Source organism: Brassica napus, chromosome A6 (assembly GCF_020379485.1).
Source record: "Brassica napus cultivar Da-Ae chromosome A6, Da-Ae, whole genome shotgun sequence".
In the NCBI taxonomy this organism is placed as follows: Eukaryota; Viridiplantae; Streptophyta; class Magnoliopsida; order Brassicales; family Brassicaceae; genus Brassica; species Brassica napus.
The window spans coordinates 22,796,032-22,821,776 of NC_063439.1; the positions used below are offsets into that span (position 1 = coordinate 22,796,032).

General features: G+C 30.5%; 5 protein-coding genes across 6 annotated transcripts; 2 read left to right on the forward strand and 3 right to left on the reverse strand.

The window, feature by feature from the left end:
* The first annotated feature begins 975 nt into the window (after positions 1-975).
* On the forward strand, positions 976-2,279 carry LOC106407177 (pre-mRNA-splicing factor CWC22 homolog). The gene is made up of 6 exons (XM_013847981.3): positions 976-1,253; positions 1,347-1,410; positions 1,483-1,545; positions 1,756-1,800; positions 1,899-1,955; positions 2,036-2,279. The coding sequence occupies exons 1-6, from the start codon at positions 1,051-1,053 to the stop codon at positions 2,126-2,128; spliced, it is 525 nt and encodes a 174-aa protein (XP_013703435.2). The 5' UTR covers positions 976-1,050; the 3' UTR covers positions 2,129-2,279.
* Positions 2,280-3,223: 944 nt separating this feature from the next.
* LOC106411151 (60S ribosomal protein L18-2-like) lies at positions 3,224-4,567 on the reverse strand. The gene is made up of 5 exons (XM_013851845.3): positions 4,465-4,567; positions 4,139-4,228; positions 3,912-4,040; positions 3,639-3,821; positions 3,224-3,544 (listed from the first exon to the last, which is right to left on the reverse strand). The coding sequence occupies exons 1-5, from the start codon at positions 4,465-4,467 to the stop codon at positions 3,386-3,388; spliced, it is 564 nt and encodes a 187-aa protein (XP_013707299.1). The 5' UTR covers positions 4,468-4,567; the 3' UTR covers positions 3,224-3,385.
* A 2,582-nt stretch (positions 4,568-7,149) lies between these two features.
* LOC106410540 (serine/threonine-protein phosphatase PP1-like) lies at positions 7,150-9,497 on the forward strand. Its single transcript, XM_013851057.3, has 4 exons — positions 7,150-7,538; positions 8,155-8,714; positions 8,810-8,992; positions 9,177-9,497. Exons 1-4 carry the CDS (start codon positions 7,346-7,348, stop codon positions 9,198-9,200), a joined length of 960 nt encoding a protein of 319 aa, XP_013706511.2. The 5' UTR covers positions 7,150-7,345; the 3' UTR covers positions 9,201-9,497.
* On the reverse strand, positions 9,480-11,176 carry LOC106410541. Of its 2 annotated transcripts, none has more exons than XM_048735183.1 (4): positions 10,937-11,176; positions 10,250-10,620; positions 9,858-10,183; positions 9,480-9,778 (listed from the first exon to the last, which is right to left on the reverse strand). In XM_048735183.1, the coding sequence occupies exons 1-4, from the start codon at positions 11,016-11,018 to the stop codon at positions 9,652-9,654; spliced, it is 906 nt and encodes a 301-aa protein (XP_048591140.1). In that variant the 5' UTR covers positions 11,019-11,176; the 3' UTR covers positions 9,480-9,651. The 2 variants fall into 2 exon arrangements, with proteins under 2 accessions (XP_048591140.1, XP_048591139.1); XM_048735182.1 differs by having other exon boundaries at positions 9,480-9,787.
* Positions 11,177-11,411: 235 nt separating this feature from the next.
* On the reverse strand, positions 11,412-12,723 carry LOC106410542 (50S ribosomal protein L18-like). Its single transcript, XM_022687703.2, has 2 exons — positions 12,607-12,723; positions 11,412-11,981 (listed from the first exon to the last, which is right to left on the reverse strand). Exon 2 carries the CDS (start codon positions 11,954-11,956, stop codon positions 11,612-11,614), a length of 345 nt encoding a protein of 114 aa, XP_022543424.1. The 5' UTR covers positions 11,957-11,981; positions 12,607-12,723; the 3' UTR covers positions 11,412-11,611.
* Positions 12,724-25,745: the final 13,022 nt, after the last annotated feature.

Sequence of the window (25,745 nt, forward strand, 5' to 3'; positions counted from 1 at the left end):
TTCAGTCACGTTATCATTGACATCATATAGATATATTATTGTAACTCAGCAACAAGATTCATATATATATTTCTTAAATGTATAAAATTCCAATCATATATACCAATGATTTTCTAATCTTTCTAAACAAACCAAATCAATAAATTCAAAACATGTAAACTGTAAAGCCTCAGTGATATTGTAGTGAAAATAACTTTAAAAATCAGTTATATATATTTTTCATATTTTAAATTCATAAAAGTTGTTTTATATATATATATATATATATATATATATATATATATATATATATATCGTATACAAATCTCTAATTAAATATTTATGTTGAATTTTCTATATGATATCGAATATTGTCCATACAATAAATGGTTTAACAAATACAAAATTATGACTTAGTCAAAGTAGCATGACCTAATATTACAAATACATCATTTAATACAAATAAAAAAAGGCCAAAAATTAAGGTTTAGTATTACTTCAAAATGTTATAAAATAATAACATATATTGTTAACAAAATATATTTCAACTAAATCATAAAATAGTATATATAAAATAGAACACTAAAAATTATAATTTTGGACGTATAAGTTTTTTAAGTCGGGAATAAATCGGTTTTTATTGGGTTGGATCTATTCAGATCGGTTTTTTTCGGGTCAAGGTCTATCCGGATTGTTTTTTTGGATTCCGACTTTTTCGGATAAAAGAATTTTAGATCCAAAAATTTTCAGTTCTGTTTTGGATCGAGTATTTTCGATTCGGTTCCGGTTCCCATTTGACTTTTCGGATGCCTAGGCCTAATATTTAGGGTTGGGCCGAGAGGAGAGTTTGGCCCGATATGTCTTTGACTAGATCCGGGCCGTAACTTGTAAGCGAGAACTCTCAAATTGCATAAAAATCCTCATCCTTTTTAATGTTTATATTAAACACCATTGTAGTCTTTTATTGCATAACTAAGCCCTCTGATTATTTGTCGGAACTCCAAATATATATCTTTCTTTCTTACACAATTTGACCAAAACCCTTAAAGATCCCAATTTTCCTCCGAAACAATGGCGGCTTCATCGTCTTCCTCCTCCTCAGACGTGTCCTCCGATTCGTCAGACTCTAATCGCCGCCGCAAGGATCGCCGTCGCCACCGTAGAAGCGATCGGGACAAGGACTCGCTCAAGGTACGGAAGAAGAGCCGGTCTAGGTCGAAACGACGACGTAAGCGCCACCACTCTTCAGATTCCTCTTACTCCGATTCCTCCAGGTTCGTGGGTTTCTTGTAAACACGGTATCAACGATCTCTCGTTGGAGAAATACGTTTAAAAACACTAACTTGGAGATTTTTTTGGGGCAAAAGTGAGAGTTCAGAGAGTGAGCATGAGAGGTCACGAAGGCACAAGAAGCACGACAAGCCAAAGAAGGTTACTTGTTCACTCAAATTCATGTCTCTGATATGATTTTTTCAGCTTGAAATCTCCCCTTTTTGTTTACAGGCTAAGGATAAGGAGAGAAGCAAGAGTCATCGTCATAAACGACATAAGAACAGAGACAGAAAGGTGTGAGCTTTGTCTCGTTTTCATATGTGTTTTAGATAAACTCTTCTTTTTGCGTACTGATAACAAAATCAAGATGACAAGTTACTTATAATACTTCTTTTGCCTTTTCTCTGTGGCCTCTTCGAACTTGGAGCTGGGGTTGTTGACGTGATAAACCTGGGACATTGTTGGTTTTTCCTTTTTGGTCTTGGCGATGTGAGTGTTGTATAGAATGGAGAAGGAGAAGGAAGCAGCGGGCCTGTTAAGCTATCCAAGGTACTAATACTAACATACCATAAAGATCTAAACTTTGCATCAAGTTCCCTGTTTCCTAGCTGTGAGTTTCACCGTGCCTCCTCTATTCTCTTATTCAGTTTTTGGGTCGAGACAAGGACGATGGTGAGCGTAGAAGTGCTGTCTCTGGGAAAAAGGTTAGTCAAAACTCTCTTATCTTTTGGGTTGTTAATTCATAAACGTTGCTCACATGCTTCTTCTGGGTGTTTGGCTACAGATTATGCTGAAGGTTGATAAGTCCAAAGAGGACAAAGCTGCAGAGAGCAAGAGAAATGAGTTGCTTAAGTTCTTGAACGCAAGTTTCGACTAGTTTTATTTTAAACACCAAAAATGTATCAGACCCTCTTTGATTAGATTCTATGTTTGATGATTAAGATTTTCGTTTTTGTTTATCCAAAAGGACAAACTTATCATGAAATTGAGTTGGTATTACCAGCATATGGGATTTGGTTTTCGTTTAATCTCCATTTTATTGTTTGGTCTTCAAACTATTGTGTTTTCGCACATTGTTCTTCTTGGAAACCCGAGAAATGGTTTCTGAGATTTTATCGGTGCGTAAATCAGGCCATTCCAACTTCTTAGGTTCAGTATTGAACTTTTGAACTAACCTCCTGTTACCATGGAGTTGTGTTCTAGTGTTGTTCAGTGTGTTCTTATTAGACACCCTTCATTACGATTACTCGTTTAATGCTTATTTCTGCAATGAGCTAATTATCAGCATCCCTTTTATTAAGCTAAATAGTGATGAGTTGTGATTATTTCTGCAATGAGCTCATTATCAGCATTCTCCCTGCCCCTTGTTTATTAAGCTAAATGGTGATGGGTTGTAGAATTTGTAATCGCACCCCTTTTTATGTAATCGTTAATGCAAGAAATCATATTAACCAAATTGAGTTTTTTCACAAAACGGTCCCGGCCATGACGCAAAACTTATGACTTGCCTGAACAATCTGTTCTCCATCATCTTATTATGGCTTTTTCTTTATCACGGTTACACTTGCACACAATAGTTCTCGACTCTTTTATGTAATATTGACCGGTTCTGACTAGATACAAAATCGACATACATGCCATTTAGAATCACAAAGTTTGCAAATTATAACTTTGAAGTCTCGTTAAAGTGATGTAAGGTAAGAAAAACACCAACTCTTGCTCCAAGTTTTTATACGCCATCAATAATTGATCTGTATGCATTGTCCTTGATCATGGACTATGCGTAGAATCATGGCACAAACGCATCAATATCCCCTTCAATCGGCTATCAAAATACGTTAAAAGAGAATTTAACAATTCAAGAATAACAAATAGAAAAAACACTAACGAAACAACACAAAGAACATATGTGGAGATTTTACTAAAAAGATCACATGTAATTCTCATGGCTTAGACAAATATCAATCGAAGCTTGGTGCCAGAAAATTCTTAAATTAAGCAAAACATTTAATTGTCGTTTAGAACGGAAAGATAGATAACTTAAAACAATGTCTGGAATAAGCAAAGCGGAACACGAGTTCACTAGCAAAATTGCTATAACGAAATAACACCGTCGAAACAGCAGAGACTCTTCTTAGACCTTGAATCCACGACTCTTTCGCTTTCCTCTAGCTTTCTCAAACTTCCTTCCCTTAGCCCTAACATAGGGCTTGGAGTGACTGTGCGGCACACCAGGAGCTGGACCAAAGTGCTTCACTGCTTCACGAGAGTTCTTTGGACCTCTTAGAAGAACCTGTCAACAACACAACAACACATCTCATTACATATAATCAACTTCAAAGCATTTGAATAGAGAAAAGTGATTCGTTTTAAAATTGATTACTCACCGTGTTCTGTCCCAATGGAGCAACGAGAGCAAGCTGGTCGAATGTTAAGCACTCCCCACCAGCTTTCTCAATCCTAGCCCTAGCCCTCTCTGTAAACCTCAAGGCAGTAACCTTCATGGCAGGAATCTCATGCACTCTCAAATCGTCAGTTATTGTCCCAACCAACACAGCAATCTTACCATCCTAAAGCAAGGAGAAAAACCAAAACCATTAAAGCGGATCCCATAGACTGTATACAGAGATAGTTATAAAGAGGGATTTAATGAAACGAACCTTGCCCTTCATGAACTCGACGAGCTTGGAGAGTGAAAGAGGAGCTTTGTTAACTTTGCTCATAAAAAGCCTCTTAAGGATCACAGCGTCGAACTTGCTCCCGGTTCTCCTTACCAAGAACCTGTATAGCTGCACAAGGAGAAAAAAAACTCATTAAACCAATCTACCATTACGATTCATAACATTTAACAAACAAAGAAACAGTGAGAATCAGTGTCATTCATTACCTTGACGAGAAGCTTGAGGTAGACATCATCGGACTTTGGAGCAGTCCTTTTGGTCTTCTTGCTCTTACCTCCCGCGATAAGATCGATACCCTACAACAACAACAAGACCTCAGATCGAGCTATTGCGCAAATCCATCAACTAATGAAAGTTACAGACACCACATGCGAAATCTAAACAGCTAGATTCCTCTATAAACGAAGAAACCTAACGAATAATCAATCAATCATTCGCTAAAACAACCATATCAAGCTCGGAAAATGGAGAAAGCCATAGGAAACTCAAAAAGAAAAAGATGATTGAGCGGCGGAGATCAGTGTGTACGTACCATGGCTTGTGCTGTTGACGGAGGAAGACGAAAATGGAGCTAGGGTTTTTGATTTATAGGAGGAAGCTCTCTCGCATTTTTAGGTTTCATGAGTCCATCTTCTCTGTTTTAGGCCCAACCCATAAGCCCATTACTTTAAACATTCTTCCGCTTCGTTTATATTTGCGGATAAATATTGAGAAATACCTTTGGAATAACACTAAAAAAATTTCTATTCAAAATGATCAAAATGTTTCATTAAAAAGCGTAAATATACATTTATATTTTCAGGGTTAACTAATCAAAACCTTAAAGTTTAGAGTTAAAGGGTGTATATTTGGATTTGAAGTCTAAAATTTTATAAAATAAAAAATAAATATTAAAAATTTAAAAATAAACATTTTAAAAATAGTGTTAAAAAGTATTTTCGAATTACAAAAAGAAAATTTAAAAAAAAATCAAAAATAAATTTATAAAAAAGTTCGAATTTAAAAACATATACTCTAAAACTATAAAACATTATTATTTTTTTATATATATATCTAGGGTATTAGTGTCTTTTTACCTATTAAATGAAACATTTTGGTAATTTTTCTCCTTGTGGTCTATTTTTGTGATCAAAACTTGAAAATTGTCTATTTATAAGAATTGCCCACAAATATTTGTCAATATAATTATTTTTCTTTTAAATGCTAGATGTATTATTAGCCAAAAAATTTCTTGGGAAAACTGTTTTTTTAGAGCAAAAAAATGGTAACTATGTCCCTTTAGACTAATCTATATTTTGTGTCATATTTTCCTATAACACCCTTTAATATTTTTAAAAATAAATTTAATAAATAGTTTTACAAACAAAAAAAATTTGGAAAAATAGTAACTTTTGATAAAATACCTATATGAACTTAGTGATATTTTTTCTAGTTATAAAAAAGTTAAAATTATAAATTTCATATTATGTTCTAAATAAAGTAGAAATGACATTCTACGAAGTAGAAAATGAAATCCACTTTTTCATTGAATCTACAATGTTTAGAATACGTGATCTACGTAAATAGGAGTATTCTAAAAATATTTAGAATACACATTCCGCGCTTAACCTATCGTTCTAAAATCTTTAGAAATCAAAATCTACACATTAATATAAATTTAAAACACGTAGAAACCGACTTCTACAGATTTACTATAAATCTAAAACATGTAGAAATCAAAATCTAAACATTACTATCATTCTAAAAAACTGTAGAAACCGATTTCTACATATTAGTTGTATTCTACGGATAAGAAATCAGTTTATAAAAATATGGAAACAAAATATTTGGGAATATTCACTTTTATATTTTGAAAAAAAAAATCGTTTTTTTTTTTTAAATAAAAAAACGAAAAAGGAACAAAAAAATAAAAAAAAAAACGAAAAATGAATAAAAAATTACAATTTTAAGGGTATTACTGCCATTTTGAAAAAAATTAGTCTAATGGGACATAAAGTAGTATAGATTAGTATAAAGAGATATAGTTACTATTTTTTTGCTCTAAAAAAACAATTTTCCCAAATTTCTTTTGGTATGATTTTTTCCTAGCTTGACAAAGGAAACAAAAAATAGTTTCATTTCTCAAAGGAGTATATATATGTGTGTCTGTTGGACTTGCTTACAGAAACATGAATATGAATTTGGATTGCAATTTGTAGCCCAAACCAGATGCCAACAAATGAATATGATTTTTTATTTTATTTTTGAACACCCAACGGAAGCTTTCGGATTATCTAAGACCAAACCAGATGCCAACAAATAGAGTTACCAACAGCTAGTGGAACTTTTATTTTCATAATTATCTCATACACGTCATGCCATTGTTTTATGCACTTAGTGTGGTAAGCCAGTCCATTCAACGATCTAGTGGGAGATTTTATGAATGCAAGTATGCAACAACTAATACATACTACTTTTTTACTATTAAGTTTTGTCTGGAGTAGAGTTTGTTGTGTACAACCAATCGTGACGTGAGTAGAGTAAAATAAGGGTTATGATTAGGTATGGATGTAGATCAAGAAAACCAAAAAAAGTTATCGAGACAAAAGTTCCTTGGAATGATAAGGAGTCTGTGAGTGTGCTTTACGCTATGAACTTATATTACTCACTGAGATTGGAAAATTAGGTTGATCCACGTGCTATTTGTTATCAGTCACACCACAGTCCAGCACACAGCTTTGCCTTAGATAGTTTCAGGAAACTTTTTGTCCTAAAAGTTCATTTGAGTTATCTGAATCATTCAGAATCCATTTAACATCAATGTAATCATTAGTAGATAAAGAATTTCTAAACATATATAGAATATGAATGGTAGCCCTAGTGGTGGTGGGTTAGTAAAACTTTCTCAATTGCTTGATCGCTAATGCTCTTTATATGTCACACACTACGTCTTATCATACTTTATACGTAGGATTCCTAGCATAATCTTTCCAGATAATAGTTTATTCATCCCATCAGAAGTTGAATCTCATTATAAGATCGTAATATCCAAATCACATTACATTTTATTTCCATAACAGAACAGTGTACAGAATGTCCAATCTTCATATTTCTAGCCGCCCTCAATCAATATGCAGAAGTTTGGGGGTTTATAATAACTTTCTATTATTGAAAAGCTTTGAAAGTTTTGGACTTGTTTACAATATTCAGGTATTATAATATCAAGATTCTTTGGGATGGTTCTGTTCTTATCTTCTCTCTACCACTTTCCTCCTCTGAATATTTAAAAGACAGAAAATAGATTTATTCTGAGCTCTCATCGTTTGACCTTAAAGCCCCTCCATTGCATGTTTCCCACATTCTTTTCCGGGAAAACTCAAAGGAGAAAACCCCTTTGATTTCTCCGATTTGATTATCAATTTTGGATTAAGAGGATGATGACGAGCATGGAAGGGATGGTGGAGAAAGGGGTGTTGGATGATATCATCAGGAGATTGTTGGAAGGTAGAGGAGGCAAACAGGTTCAGCTATCGGAGAGCGAGATTCGTCAACTCTGCTTCAACGCACGTCAAATCTTCCTCTCTCAACCCAATCTCCTCGAGCTCCATGCCCCTATTCGCATCTGCGGTAATCTCATCATCCAAATTAGTAAACTTTAGGGGTTTCTTTGTGAAATTGAGCATCTGGGTATTGTAATTCTCTCTCTCCCATCATCGATTCATGATGAAATTGCGTAGTTAGGGGGTGAAAGTAGCAAACTTTAGGGTTTCTCCTTGAACTTGAGCATCTGGGTATTGTAATCTCTATCTGTTATCACATATTCATGATGAAATTGCATAGTTGGGGGCTGAAAGTAGCAAACTTTGGGGTTTCTATGTGAATTTGAGCATCTGGGTATTGTAATCTATATCTCTAATCATTCATTAATGATGAAATTTGCATAGTTAGGATATAAAAGTACCAAACTTTAAGGTGTTTCTGTGAATTTGAGCAACTGGGTATTGTAATCCCTCTCTCTCTAATCATCGATTCATGATGAAATTGCATAGTTTGTGGGTGAAAGTACCAAACTTTAGGGTTTCTCTGTGTATTTGAGCATCTGGGTATTGTAATCCCTCTCTCTCTGATCATCGATTCATGATGAAATTTGCATAGTTTGTGGGTGAAAGTGCCAAACTTTAAGGTGTCTCCTTGAATTTGAGCATCTGAGTAACGTTTTCTTTGGTTTTTTGGGGGAGCTCAGGTGATATCCATGGCCAGTATCAAGATCTTCTGAGGCTATTCGAATACGGAGGCTACCCTCCTTCAGCCAACTTTCTCTTCCTCGGCGACTACGTTGACAGAGGCAAGCAAAGTCTCGAGACCATTTGTCTTCTCCTTGCTTACAAGATTCGTTACCCATCAAAGATTTATCTCTTGAGAGGCAACCACGAGGACGCTAAGATCAACAGGATATACGGATTCTACGACGAGTGCAAACGGAGATTCAACGTGCGCCTCTGGAAGATATTTACTGATTGTTTCAACTGTTTGCCCGTAGCTGCACTCATCGACGACAAGATCTTGTGTATGCATGGTGGCTTGTCACCGGAGCTGGACAATTTGAATCAGATTCGAGAGATTCAGAGGCCTACGGAGATTCCAGACAGTGGTCTTCTTTGTGATTTGCTTTGGTCTGATCCTGATCAGAAGATTGAAGGGTGGGCTGATAGTGATCGAGGCATTTCTTGCACTTTTGGAGCTGATAAAGTCGCTGAGTTCTTGGATAAGAATGATCTTGACCTCATTTGCCGTGGCCATCAGGTAAAACAGAACAGAACAATAACCTCAGTAAACTGATCTGATATTAGCTTTTGGTTTACCATATTGACACGTGTGTGATGGTTTTTGTGTTGCAGGTAGTGGAAGATGGTTACGAGTTCTTCGCAAAAAGGAGATTAGTGACGATATTCTCAGCTCCGAACTATGGTGGAGAGTTTGACAACGCTGGTGCATTACTGAGTGTGGACGAGTCTCTTGTTTGCTCTTTCGAGATTATGAAACCAGCCACAGCTTCTAGCAGCGGACATCCTCTCAAGAAGGTTTGTTTCTTCAGCTGAGATTTTGAAATTTGCGGAAAAAATAGGTTTCAGTGTGAGATCTTAGCATGAACTTCATGTCCACAATCATAATAAGCAGTAGGAGAATCATTGTGATTTTGTTAGGACATGAAAAGTTTTGTTTTTTTGTCACTAGATTACAACTAATATATTTTGTCTTTATCAGGTGCCGAAAATGGGGAAGTCTTAGATCTTCTCTCTCAAGATAACGATTCCATAGCTCAAGCAAGGCTCCAGATACGGACTTCCACTATGGTTTGAATGCAGTGAAGAACCCCAAAGGGTCCTTAAATCATCACCAAACAACTTCTGTATAAAAAAAAAGAGTGAAAGCAAAAAACACACTTCGTTTTCTGTCTTCTGCCTCTGGAGATTTGTCTTTTAGTTTTAAGTTAGAGTGTATCTCGTAGATTTTTAGTTCTTGCTTGTTACTTTTTCTTGTTCTACAAACCCTTTTGCATATCATCAATGTACAACGTTTTCTTCCGTTTCAAGCTCTCTAGTGTTCTTACCAGAATAACAATATAGTAACAGTAAAACATAGTACTTTCTCGCATTTGGCAACACTTTACTTGAGACAAGAAGGTTCGATAACAGTTAATTCATGGCTTTACTCAGCGTTGTTTAATGGTGAAAAGAAATCAACTTTGAACTGCTCTTCTATCTATAGCTGCACTGTATGAATTCCCCTTCGTCTTCCCTCCCAACCGTCTTGCAGCTCTCTGGATTGCAACTAGCCTCTGCTTCCGATTACGGTTATTCCATTGCCTGTAACCCCTAAAAGCAAGCGTTAGTACAATGAGGGTGTTACTCAGAGGCTTACTTTAGAGCGAGAAGGGAGAGAAACCTGATCAAGAACATTCCTGCTACAAGAAACGACACTCCCAAAGAAACCTTCTGAATCGTTGTCATTACGCGAACCCATTGCAAAAGATCTTTAAAACATGATAAAGTCTCAGTCTTCAAAGGTGTCTTCTTCTTTTTCGGCTTTCTCCGCCATGATGACTCCACCACCGGTTCTAGACTTGCTTTGCTTCCATAACACGGTTCTTTTCTAGAATCATCATTTCTTTGAACAGAGAAACCAGCAGCTTCGCAGAACGATGTGCCGTTAGACTCCCAACTTGAGGTTTTAACGCAGATGATGTCGTTTACTCCACATGGACCAATCATCTAATCACATACAAAACCAATAAGATCCCACAATACCATTTGATCACTTTCCTAGGACGTTCTTACCTGTGTAAGTGCATTACTGGCGAAGTATGCGTCTTTACAAGCTTCAAAGACTTTGTTACAGAACGAAGCGCAAATGCGAGGAGGGCCTGGTTGAACTCCAACGTTGGGGTTACAGATTGAACACTCCAATAACTCGAACAGATGCTGGCACTCTTGACTAGCTTCTCCAAAAGTAGCCAAGTTTCTGACAGCTACGAAAGCTGGGTTTGTCTGAGCAGGAGAGCAACAGGTTCTTTTACGGAACACCTGGCATAGAGTTAGATCCTTTGATCCTTTACCAACAGGTTTAGGAGGCTTTCCTTCAGATTCATAGGGGGGAAACCTCCCTCCTTTAGAAACGCATACCCCTTTCGAATCCTGTTTCATTGCACCTGAAAAAACAGAGCGTTACACTAAAAAAATTGAACAACTTTGATAAGTTTTCTTTATTGCAAAGAGTTTAATTTCTTTTCATGAATAAATGAAGCTAGCAAAACACAGAACACACATGACAAAACACAGAACTCGGTTCCTAATCAGTTTGGTTTGCGTCAAACGAGTCAAGATGATCCAAACGACAAAAAACGAAAAAGGTTGAGACTTTGGGTGATAGAATCTGAAATCTACGATACCCATTTTCTGAAATCTAACAAACAGATCAAATGGGAATGTGAAGAAGAAGAAGAACCCTAAGCTTCTGGTACTAACCTGATGAGAAGGAGATCAATAGATGAAGAAACAGGATCGGGTTCCGAATCAGAAACACCTTCTTCGTTAAACATCTTCCCATCTTTCTCAATTGATCTAAAAGCTCGTAGGAAATGGTAAAACACGACCGAAGACAAGAGTTACTCGTGACTAAAGTTCAACAAGTGATGACAATTACGGGTGGACCCGAATACCCGATTGTAAAGACACCGTCTAATTTGGTTTTAGAATAAACGAATTTTCAACTTTATTGATTCAGCCTCTCTCTCTGACAATATATGTCAAAATTTTCAGAAATGAAATTGATATATACCGCGGTTTGAGCGGTGCGGAACAAATGGTTTAACTGCGGTGCGGTTTTAACAGTTATAAAAACGTATAGATATATGGTATATATAGAAATTTTTGTTACTGTTAACTGCGGTACAGAGCGGTTCGTAACATTCGAGCCATAGTCTTACTAGGACTATTTCAATAGTCAAAGCTTATAACATTAGTTCTCTTTAGAACAAGTTTCTTCATAACCCTGAAGCTGAAGAACAAACATGAACATAAGCACAAAACCACCAATCTGATCTCAATCTGTCTGATAAGCTACAAAAAAAAAACAACAATGTTCGAAACGAATAACACGAGATTGATTTTGGTTTCATGGATTGTTTGTTGAAATAATACTCAAAGTAACTTAACGCCAGCTTCCCTGACGGAATCGATCACAGCCTTGACTTTACCATGATACCTCTGCTCTTTCTTCATGTGGATAGCAACAGCTGGGATATCTTTCATCAGGAGCCTTTCCCCGAGGATCTTACCAATCATTGAAGCAGCAGCCACGTCGCGCGTGACACCCATCGTTTCCCTCAGTGCTTTCTCCTGTGAGCTAGCTGCGCAAGCCACTGTGGCTGTCGGTGAGTGGATGACTTGGGCGTGAACGAACTTGTTCGTGAAGTGCATCTTCAGGACGTAAGGTTTGAGGTAGTCGAAGAGGCGTGGTGGTCTAACTGCCGGTGGAATCACCATCTTTCTCTCTCACTCTATAAAAGTTCTGCAAGGAGAAACAAAGTGTTAACATTTACAAGAGAGAGAATCTAATAACACATTTAGAGAGATTAAGTAAAAAGCAGGAAAAAAAACTATAGCTTTCACTAATGATCAACACAGCCTATGATCAAGATACACAACTGTAACACGTAGATGATGCAAGTACTTATACAATCTCCACGTATAGCTCAGATCAGACAAAGACTATGTGTGTTGTGACCCTCTTGTGTTTAAATAATTAGACTGCTTGTTGAACCAAAACCAAACATAAAAGAATCAAGATCCTACGTTTTTGTTCTCAATCGATAAACAAAACAACCAGCATTTGACTTCCTTTCAGACATTTAATCGAACAGTTGGTGGGTTATAATTTTTTGAGTCAAACCATGATCATTAACACCAATCCAAACACTCATGCTGACGGTATTAATCAAACTTTAAACGTTCATATATTCCTTCTAATCAAATAGATCTCCCAGCTAAACTAAAAAAAAAACAACGAAACTAAAATCTAGTAAGAAATGTGTTTCAGATTCTCAAGGTTGAAGCTCGATAGCCTAGTCAATCTACCGTAAGAACCGCTAAGAAGGCTTCCAACGTTCTAGAAAATCAACGTAGATTTCGCGTACCTGGAAAATAGAAAGCGACGGAGTCCGGCGAAGGAGAGTTGAGAAATGATGCCGACGAGGATGACAAATGCAAAAACCTTCGGGCGAAAAGATAATTGGGTTTTAACCAAATGAAAAATAGTGAGCCCAGTATCGGCCCATTTAGATGAATTCGGGTAGCTAGCCCATCGTTTCTCTTTAATTTGAGTTGAGCTCATCTATTCCATTGATCTCAAATTTTCTTTTTTTTTTTTACTATTTTCCAATAAACTCTTGTCATAAATATAATACATTTCAAATTTAATCTTTTTTTTTTTGCTAAATTTCAAATTTAATCTTCCAATTAATAATTCGAATATGATGTCTTATGCCGATGACATGTCTCTATTCTCTACTAAGCTAAACCAACAACATACCAAACAAACCAGGCTTCATCGTGGTTCATTTGTCTGATTGTTAGTCGCAGAATCAAATTTGTTAAGCTGCCTCATTGTTGTTTTTCTTTTTTTTTTTTACTTTTCACTTGTCTGATTTTTTCTTACAAATATTTCGTTATAAAATTGTACCCTACACTCCAGTGTGCTTTTTTCTGTCGCCACAAGTACATGACAATAATATTACTTGCGTAATTTAACTGTGGCTGACTTTATCTGATTTTCTCATTTATTAAACTGTTACTGAGGAAAGAGACAGAAGTGAGAGTGAAATAGAGAAAGTCCCCCGCTTTATAAGGGAGATTTGCCTCAGCATCAACCTTTTTCTTCTTTTTACCCTGCACACTTTTACACGCTTTCATACATTTTAATAACCACTAGGATAAGATCCGCGCCTTGCGCGAGATTAAGTTATTATTTTTATTATATTTTGGAAAATGAAACAATAGTTTGGCTTCATTTGGATTAATCCGGATATCGGATTGGTTTCGGTTCGGTTCGGTTTTTTTCGGTATTTGGTTAGTAAAATATAACTACTATTCTAAATCCATATTTACTTTGACTTTAGTTTTTCACATACTTTTGAAAGATTTCAACTGGACGACTAAATTGATCAGCCAATCTTGTTGCTTTAAATCATTAGTGTTTATATATATATATATATTATTTAGTTTGAATATTCATTAAATAAAAATTCATATGCGTTATATTTTATGATCATTTGTAACTTATTATAACAAAAAAATAATCTATTGATCACAAAATTTTCAGAGTGGGAATATTCAAATTTCTAATAATATATAGACGTTTTGAAAAATTCAAATATAACATATAAGAAAAAATATAAAAGTTTTTATTATATATTTAATGTGATTTTTTAATATCTTTCAATAATATAAAATTAAAAAAAAAGAACTAAGATACCAAAATTGTTATCAAATATTTATTATTCATAATAATTAATTTTCATATATACGTTAATCATATTAGGTAATTTCGTAGCTTCTAATTAAGGAAAGTGCAAAAAAAATTTTGGTAGATTATTTATCAATTCGATAGTTAGTTTAATAAAAAATATAATGTAAGTCAAGATGGACCAACCTATTTTTCTAAGAATAGTATATTTTATATAGTCATTTATTAAATGAGAATTTATAATCATACAGTTCTATGATCATTCATATCATTTTATAACTGAATATTTAAATCATCGATAACAAAATTTTCAATGTGAAATCTTTAATAAGTTTATAATTTATAAATGTTTTTGAAAATTCATTGAAAGTTTTAATATTAAAATATTTATGTAATCTTATGGTATATATTATAATCTATATATATATAAATATATATGTTTTATTATTAAATGATATTTTTTACTCATATGGTTTTAAAATAATGTGTATCTTCTTATAATATTAAATAAAAATTCATCTTAATACAATTTTATGATCATTTGTAACTTATTATGACAAAAAAATAATCTATTGATCACAAAATTTTCAGAGTGGGGATCTTCAAATTTCTAATAATTTATAGACGTTTTGAAAAATTCAAAATATAACATATAAAAAAAATTATAAATGTTTTTATTATATATTTAATGTGATTTTTAAATATATTTTAATAATATAAAATTAAAAAAAGAACTAAGATACAAAAATTGTTATCAAATATTTATTATTCATTATAATTAATTTTCACATATACGTTAATCATATTAGGTAATTTCGTAGCTTTTATTTAAGGAAAGTGCAAAACATTTTTTGGTACGTTATTTATCAATTCGATAGTTAGTTTAATAAAAGTGTAATATAAGTTAAGATGGACCAACCTATTTTTCTAGGAATAGTATATTTTATATAATTATTTATTAAATAAGAATTTATAATCATACGGTTCTATGATCGTTCATATCGTTTTATAACAAAATATTTAAATCATCGATAACAAAATTTTCAATCTGAAATTTTTCATAAGTTTATAATTTATAAATGTTCTTGAAAATTCATTGAAAGTTTTAATATTAAAATATTTATGTAATCTTATGGTATATAGTGTTTAATATATATATATATATATATATATATATATATATATATATTTATTTATTTATTTTATTATTAAATGATATTTTTTACTCATATGGTTTTAAAATCATGTGTATCTTCTTATAATAAAAATGTTAAACCATTGATCATTAATTTTTAACATAATAATTTTAATAGTTTTAGTCATTTATTGTCGTTTTTAAAAATTCAAAATATAACATATACGAAAAAATCTAAATTTTATTTTTATAGCTAATTTGATTGTTTAATTTATTTTAATAATATAAAATTAAACAAAAAATGATAGAGGAGATATACATTGTTATCAAATCTTTATTATTAAACTCATTAATTGTCATATATATATTAGTCATTTATGGTAATTCCGTAGGTTTTCTTTAAGGAAAGAAAATATCATATCATATCATTATATCATATAGTTTGACCAACTTATGTATCTAACAACATATAAAAATCGAATGTGGACCTACTTATTTTTCAATTGAATGTAATTGACCACCTAATTGAGTGCCACCTATGCATTGGGACCTCTTTTAATTAATACAAAATTGAGGTTACATCTTTTCAAATCTTTTCAAATGTTCCTCAATTAATATATAAGGGATGACTGTAAGCAAATCATTCTCTTTTTCTTTAACTATAGTTACAAGACTCTTCCGTTAACTCTTTTCCAAATGATAAAACAGGGTTACTGAATCCCTATAATAGTACAAATCAGACTTTGTCTGTCAGAGTTAACTGCAGTCTTGAAACTTGAATATTCCGATATCCATTTTATAGAGTAGAATAGTTGTATTATAAAGCTTATAACATTATCTGTGGTTTGGGAGTATGATTAGAAAAAAATATCTTTATTTATCACGTAACATCTTGTAGTCCAACAATTTAACTTCAACTTTTACCATGCCTGATCTTGTAGGGGTCCTAGGGGAGTAACTATAAGAAGAATCTGTATCAGGGAATTGCTATAGACATATGTAATGTGTATAAGAAATCTAGATGCGCTGCAACTTTGCATGTGTCCATGTCAATATGTCATTGGCAACAAAAGTGACAAAATTGGAGTAACTATCAATGGATTTTTGCTTAGACTCGTTCTTGAATATACATATATATAGATTTAATATATAGTAAATGAATGTGTGACGCAGTCCAATAAGTATGAACTCAGATCGCTTACGTAAATTATCTTCTCACCGGGGACGATTGCATAGTCGGAAGGGGAGATACACGTGTTGGAGTAGTAGAACACGTGCGAATATTTGATCAAAATGTACTGCTCAAACTCATTTGTTCGCACGTGCCCTGCTTCTCCAGCAAGTGATACTCACCCATTACATTTCTCTCACAAACTCCTTCCATGGCCGTACATATAACTACTTACAATAGTTGAAGAGAGAGAGAGAGAGAGAGAGAGAGAGAGAGAGTTTTGTTTGTACAGAAGAAGAGAGTAAAGAATGAGGAGGCAGGAACTTCTGCTTGCTCGTTTACGTGCATATATAGTGGGTTTCAACTTTCAAGTGTTTGATAAAACGAGGCAAGTCTAAAAATAAGATAAATCCGAAAATTCAAAAAGTATTAAACTAAAAAAAATGGGAGCGGAATTAAAGTGATTGAGTCTTGAAGTGGGATTACTTTAAACTAGATTTTTTAACCGCGCTACGCGCGGATAAGATATTATATGTATTTACCAATTCTAAAAAATAATGTATAATATTGTATTATATTATTTAAAAAATAGAAAATAAGACTACATAACATAAATATATTTTTTATATTTTCTTTGTGGAAATCATTATGTTGTTTGATTGTTGTACTTAATTCACATATTTGCATAGATATTTGTGATAGATGAATAACTATATTTTTATTATCAGTAAATAATATATATTTATTATATAATATAAGAAAAATAGAATTATTTACTTTTTAACAAACTTGTCTCATGTTGGGGACTCGGTTATAGACATATCATATTCGAATGAAACATTTTTACACTTATCAATCTTCTTAACAATCAAGAAACAAATCTGAATATCAAAACAATATCTCATACGATCTCTTTGTGGAATAACTGCTCTGAAAAAATTGAATTTATGCATAAAAAAGGATTGGAAATGGATGTGCATATGTGTTATCTAAGTCAGCTTTACAAAAAACTATTTATAGTTCATATATCATTTATGTCCATCCTATTTTTTTTTCCATCATTTCTTAAACATCTTGAAATAAGTAATGCTAATTAATAATAAACTTTTTGCTCACAAAATAAAAATCAAATTTGTCTAATTATCGCTTAATTTGTCTAACTGATATATGTATTTCTCAATTCTAAAAAAATAATGTATAATATTGTATTACATTATTTAAAAAATATAAAATATGACTACATAACATAAATATATGATGACAAAAAAAAACATAAATATATTTTTTAAATTTTCTTTGTGGAAATCATTATGTTGTTTGATTGTTGTACTTGATTCACATATTTGCATAGATATTTGTGATCGATGAATAACTATATTTTTATTATCAGTAAATAATATATATTGATTATATAATATAAGAAAAATAAAATTATTTACTTTTTAAACAAACTTGTCTCATGTTGGAGACTCGGTTATAGACATATCATATACGAAGGAGACATTTTTACAGTTATCAATGTTCTTAACATTGAAAAAACAAATCTACATATCAAAACAATATCTCATACGATTTATTTGTGGAATAACTACTCTGAAGAAATTGAATTTAGGCATCAAAAAGGACTGAAAATGGATGTGCAGATATGTTATCTAAGTCTGCTTCACAAAGTACTATTCATAGTTCATATATCATTAATGTCCATTCTACTTTTTGTCCACCATTTCTTAAACATCTTGAAATAACTGATGCTAATTAATAATAAACTTTTTGCTGAAAAAAAATCAAATTTGTCTAATTATCGCTTAAATATTTTATTAATATGGTCTAAGAAGCTTTTAAGTGATATCATAGTTTAATTTATTAGTTTTTTTGTTAATTTTTAGAGGTTCCATATTAAGCTTCTATTTCTTTCACGGAATTGATATATATATATATATATATATATATCATAAAAATTACCATCAAATCAGTTTTACTTATTTATTATTTTGTTTTAACGAAAATACACTTTTTAAATAATTTAATTTAAAATAAAATTATATATTAATTTGCTGTATTTTAACAATTTCATTGATTTAATTAATTTGCTTTGGTGGATAACTTAAAAAGTTTTCATATGAATCAGGGAAAGCAAGCTTATGTTGTTATATTATATTTATTTTGTGTATATAGAATCTATATATAATGCTAGTGTAATAAAGAAAGAACATTATTTTTTTGTAACTTCAAAAAGATACATTATAACAATTTAAAATGAATCAAAATTGAATAAAATGGTAATTAAATATTTGTAAATCTAATTGTTTAGTTGGATTCTCATGAAAAAAAAAATCGATTGGTTAAACAAATGTTTCAAAATTTGTTGTGGTATTGTTTTGTCTATAAATTATAAAATTTATTGAATTAATATATTTAATTATTGCATCCTTAAATAATATTTTATTAAGACATTAGAAAAATATGTTTTGAGTTGTTTTGTCAAATTGTACAAAAATCTATGCTTTTTCATATTTGTAACTTCAAAAAGATACATTATGACAATTTGAAATTAATCAAAATTGAATAAAATGGTAATTAAATATTTGTAAATCTAATTATTATTATTATCTTGTTTAGTTGGATTCTCATGAAAAAAAATCGATAGGTTAAACAAATATTTCAAAATTTGTTGTGTTATTGTTTTGTCTATAAATTACAAAATTTATTGAATTAATATATTTAATTATTGCACCCTTAAATAATATTTTATTAAGACATTAGAGAAGTATGTTATGAGTTGTTTTGTCAAAATTTTACAAAAATCTATGCTTTTTCATATTTGTCACGAAAATTAATATGTTAAACTTACTTTTACAAAATCTTAACTTTGTCACGAAAACAAAAATCTATGATTTTTCATATTTGTCAACGTTCTCACACTTTCTAAGAATATATTAGCTTAGTCACTTACTTATTTTTTTTTTACAAAACAAAGTATCGGAGTCTTGAAAGTTGAATTTATATTATTGTAAATGTACATAAGAGTTTGTGATTATATACTTAGTGATTTTTGTATATGTGTCCAAGAAAGTTTCAATGACTTAGTGGTAACTGTCCTATATATATACATACTAACCCGGGTTCGATTCTCACCTTCGCATTGTTTTTTTATTTTTTACGAAAAATAAATGAGATGACATGGCAATTTCGGGTTCTCTGATTGGTTGATTTTTCTATCCTATGTGGACACCCTCTCCATGGCTTATATCTCCCTTTTAGTATAGTATAGATGTGGATAAGAAGTAAAATGGCAATCATGTCACCAAGTCTTTCATTACTTTAAATGATTCTTTGCTTTCTCAAATTTATTTCAGAGAGTTGTATATACAACACGCATGTCTGCGTAGATTCGTAAAACGAGACTCGCAGCTAATAACTATATAGTATATTTATTTCCAACATTTGGTCAGCATTGGATGATGAAATAGAAATGAATACAAAACTGATTAGCATAGTGAAAGAGACCAACTAAATACAAATTGTTGGGCATAACAGAATGATCTTTGACCAAGATAGGATGATATCAGATAAATCGATTTACAATTGGACAACATTGGCTAAGCATAATTTATAGATTATGAAATAGTTTATTACGCAATGCATGTATAGTTTATTAAGCAACGCATGTAACAGAGACACACAGTAAAGATAGGTGGCAAGTTTGGGTCAGTTTATGTCTACTTCCTGCCGCCGAATCCAAGTTCAAGTCTCACTATTTTATCCCAGTTTTTATTTCACCCTGACGTCATCAAAGATATAGTTATCAACCAAATTATTATTGATATAGTACTAAACTAGGACTAGGAGCTCAAAATTTTACATGTTTGAACTTTCGGTGCATACCTACCAGCATTAACTCAGTTTTGATATAAATTATACGGTCAAACCTCTATAAATTAATAATATAAATTAATAATGTTGGGAGTACATCAAAACTATAATTTTTTTTATTAATTTATAGAGATATTAATTTATCGATATACTAATTGAACCAAAAACTCAATTTAGGACTATAAAATTATATTATTTTATAAAGATTTTTAGCGTATATTAATTTATAGAGTGTTAATTTAAAGAGGTTATGCTGTAATTATCACAAAATGCCAATTAAGATTATTTCCAATGGTTCATTTTATTTTTCACTTTAAAATAAAGTAAATCTATAATAGAATCGTGATATATTTCAATGATACTCTATTTTAGAGTAGAATATAGAGTGATGAATAAAAAAACAACTTAATCTATATATACAGTAAACCAATTTTTTACTCTACTATATAGTGAAAATTAGAGTATCGGTATCGATAAAGCATTTTTACCCTTAACTCTATTTTAGAATGTAAAATATAGTGGACCTAGAGATGTCCTAAGTTAAGTGATGGTTTATACTTTATATCAACACAATATGGTTCAATCAAACTCTTTTCCGAAAACGCATCCATAAAGGCATCTCCAACATAACACAAAAATTTGATGGTCAGGAGTTAAATTATATTTTTCATCTCCAACCAACACACCAAAACAATAAGTATATTTATTTTTTATAACTTTTATTTTTGCTATTTTAATACATTAATTTTTTGTAATTGACTAATTATATTTATCACATTTAGTTTATATATATAAATTAAAATTTGATATTTTATTTTCTGTTTATTTGTATATGCTATTTTTCTTTTAGTACTTAATTATTTATTTATTTAAAATATTAGTCAATATTAAAAAATAATATTAAAAATGAAAAGATTTTTATTTTGTTACGATTTAATGTAATTGATGATATTTATTTAATTATATTATTAATTAAAATATAAAAATAATATTTTATTGTTTTAGTAATGTGAAATAGAATGATATATTTAGGTTAATTATGAGTTAAAACAATTTAATAAAACTAACTATCTATAATTAAATAAAATAATTAAATATATTATATTAGTTTTGGTGTGATGAATATTTGGTGTAATATTATTCATATTACACCAAATTTGGAGTTTTGGTGTTTCATTGAAGATGGTCTAAAAAAAATAGAGTACGGCTAGGGGGAAGCCAGTAAAAATTGTTATGATTTATATTAGCCTTAACAATTTTTTCCTAACCAAATAAAATATTCCTTAACCAATTTTTCATATGCATCATTATAATTTGCAACTTTACACTGACTATTATATATATGTGCACCCATTCCAAAATAGTTCTGATTTCGCCTCTGCCCCGATTAAGTGTAACTTATCTTCACTAATGTGTAAGTTACATTTACTAATGACTATGAGCTAATGAATAGTACAAGTCTACGCCCAGCTAACTAAAAGTTGTACACATGTTTAGTAGATTTGCACCGAATCTAAGAATTTAGATGATAATTGTTTGCATGGTTTTTGGATTTTATTTTTTGGTTTTTAGATTTAGATTTTTAGATTTTATTTTTTGGTTTTTGGATTTTTATTTTTGATTTTGCTGTAGATTTTAGTTTTTTTTTTTCAAAACTTGAATGGTCATTCTAGATTCTGGTTTTGGTTTTTTTTTTTTTGTATATTATGGAATCTAAATTTTGATTAGTAATTTATTTAATTTTAAAGTTATTATTATTTTTAAGAACTTCACTTATAAGTCAATTTCTTTTTAAACAAACTTAAATCACCAAAATAAATATCATTTACAATAAATAATACCAATATAACTCTTAACAATTATGTAAAATGTACATAAATTAATTTTAAATAAATAATTTTATTTTAATAAAAAAAATTTAAAAATGTTTTTATATAATATTTTAAAAAGTTTTTTTGCTTGAATAAATTTTACATTCATAAAAAAATATATATATATATTTTCATATTATATATGTTAAACAAATTATTTTTACTTAACATGATTGTCTATATTTTACAGAATTCATTCTTAAAAGGTTTGATTGGATGGTTACCTTAAATCTTAGTTCTTAACTAATAAAAATATTAATAATGAAATTATTATTATGAAAATAGTAAAAAAGTTTTGTATTGCTTCGGTCTTATTGTTATAGGCATGAAGGAGTAAAATGATGAAAACTAATTCTCCTAACTAATACCAAAATTTATCAACATCAATATATACATATTATTTTAATATTTTACTTTTAATTAAGAAAATTGATTTATCGAAAACTTAAATCTTTATGAGTTATTTTGTAGTTCACTATAGTAAAACAAAAACAAAAATTATAAAGATCAATTTATTATTAGGTAAAATTATCATTTGCATATTGTACTAGCTTTAGTAAATTTAATTTTAGTTTTGGATTAGCATTAATATGACATTGATGCTTACATATATTTATTTATTTTAAATTAACCAAATTTCAAATCTATTTTATCAAGACATTTTGGGAATAGTAGACACTGTCATAATAAATGATGGTAACAATACTAGAAAAATACAAGGCTCATTATTATTAAATAATACTATTTGTTTTTATTACAAATAGAAAATTGTAAACATCTATTAAATTCTTAGTAAACGTGAATATTTTAGAAAATTTTATTTTCGAGAACCGAGGGAAAAGGAGTACTATTTAATAATAACGAGCCTTGTAATCAACCTCTTAAGAGCGAAGTGTCCTACTAATCTCGGGAATTGACAAAGTAGTGCATGTAATCCCATTACTAATAAAACATTCGATTAAAATCAAAACAACAATACTATAAGTTTCTCCAATAACGTAATAACTAGTAGGGATACTTAGTCAAAATTTACGTGTGGCTGACTTTCTCTAAAATAGCATAATTAATTTTTTCGAATTTGATTTGAAATTGGAAAGAAACGAAAGAAAAGTTTATAAAAAAAGAAGAAAAAGGATGGTGAAGAGAAGTGAGAGATGATGGTGTGGTGATGGAGACAGTAACACAGAGAGGAATGGGTTGCGTGTTCCTCGCGAGTTTCTTTCCCTCTTCTTTTTTCTTACCCTCGGAGCTAATAGAACAAATTCACCACTATAGTCCATAGATAGCGAGACAGAAACTTTGTGGCTTGAAGAGTTCCAATGCAATGCTTTTAATAATTTTATTGTTTTCCTCTTTGCCCATTAGTAACAAAACTAAAACAAACCATTACATGATCTATGTATTTTTTAGCATTGATAAATTCGTAGCCAGTATTCAATGTGATGCATGCAATACTCTATGTGATGTAAGAAGTCATTCGTTAGAAATTTTCCTCCCACAATTTCCATTAGTCAAGATGGGAAATATCCACATATATCGACCATTGTTGAAAAAGTGCGAGTTTGACCTATTTTTTTATTTATCTTACTTTGAAAACATGTTATCATGTTTAAAGTAAAGTACAAAACTATCTTCATCTGCGGTTGAAAAGGAACCTGTGCAAATTCTTATTAGGTCAAGTTAGATTAATAAAACTCAGTTAGAGAAAATCATATTTGGGTCATTCAATCATTGTCACACGTTTTAAAGCATGAGCATCGAATCTTTGGACGGATAGATCTTCATTATATGCAGAAATAGAGATATGTGTACTAAAAGATATCACTTTTTTAATAAAAATAAAAAGAAGAAACGGTGGAGGATTCTGCAGTTCACTGTCACTTACTTCTGACGAAATTGAAGTGAATCGTTCCCCCATGTTTTATGGGTTTGGATTTCCCCTCTGACGTCATTGCCTCTCTCTCTCGCATTTCAATAATTAAAAATTTATTTACATATATCTCTCACACACCAAATCTACAATTTTGAAGGTGGTGATTAATGGCTATCTAGGGTACAATCCCTTACATTTTGCCAACCGAATACGTATAGCAAATTTATTACTACTTCTTTTGTTTCAAAATGTAAGGTGTTTAATCGAGAGTTTTTGATGTTTTAAAATATAAGATAATTTAAATTTCTTTGTAATTTTTAATTTTATTAAAAACTGTATAACTAATTATATTTGTAGTATATTTTATAATTAGGTGGTTATTTTAATTTATAACTAGATTTTGACCCGCGCTTAGAAAACGCGGGTTTGTTTGTTTTTCATTTATTAATCGAAAACTGATTTGCAAATTACCATTATTTTTGTTTCGAACCATAACAATTGAGTTTTTAGGGTTTTATCATTTTTTTTCTCTTCAAAATATGGTATTTTTTTGAAATATGGTAGTTGTTCTATGATAATATTTGAGTTTTAAGATTTGTTTTCATATCTGACCTAGATTCATGGTTGGACCTATAGACCCGATACATTGTATATAATCCGGTTCGGATTTAATGAAAAATTCGTTAATTAAAAATCTGATATAACCAGGTAAAAATCCAAAAACTCACTATTAACCTGCAATCTGATACCATTGATCTGATTACAAAATATTTAATAGTAATTTTTTTTTTAAAATTGATTAAATTACTCATATATTTATTAATATTACATAAATTAGTGATTCCTTAGAATTTGATAAAATTTTGTTATGTTATCCAAATAAAAAATGATAATACAAAAAACTTATTGATATGACAATATTAGTTTATTTCGTCTTTAATAACCTATTATAAGTTGATGTTTTTATTTTAGATTTAAAAATTAATTTTAATATAGTTTTTAAAATTTTCTTGAACACTCGTAATTACCATATCAATATTATGTATAAAATGACATTATAAATGGAAAAATGATATTCAAATATGTATATGATATATGGTGTAGGATATATGATTTTGGTTTGTATTGAAAAAATGTATAATATTCAAATGATCTGTTTTGAATATTGATATGTATATTTAAGAAAATGATATTTTCATGTTTGCTAATTTATTTATAGTTCCTAATATATTTATACATATATTATATTTAAAGTTAGTATATCTTTTAAATATACATAGGCCCATTATTTACAGATCTATTTAGATGTACATGTAGGCCCAAAACCAAAAGACTTAAATGCCATTAATGAATTTTATTCATTCTTTGTAAAAATAAGGGTATTTTTGAGAAACTGTAATTTTCATTAAGTGAATGATCATCTTTTAATGGTATTGATTTTGATGATATTTAAAAAAGAAGAAGTAAAAATAACTTTCTTAATATTTGTGTTTAAGCTAAAATATTGTACAACTTAGAACATAGTATTTTCATTCATTTCACTTAATCATGTTAAATAATATTCAATAACTGAATAAACCATGTCTATTTTCTGACGTTATAGTGTTCACTTTGTCAAAGATCACACATCCAAAACGTAAACTGCTGGGTTTTCATAACTAAAGTATCATCTTTGTATTTTGATAGAAATCAACGACTCGGTGTAGCTAATATTTTGGTGACCTGTAATGATAGTACCTACTATATTTATTTTGACTAATATTTTGGTTATGCGTAACGAAGGAGACATATCCCCTTCTTATTATATAAGAAGCATTATTAACAGTAAATCTCGTTCTCATGTGTAATTAATTAATTTGTCATTGCTTAGGTATTATCACGAAAATCC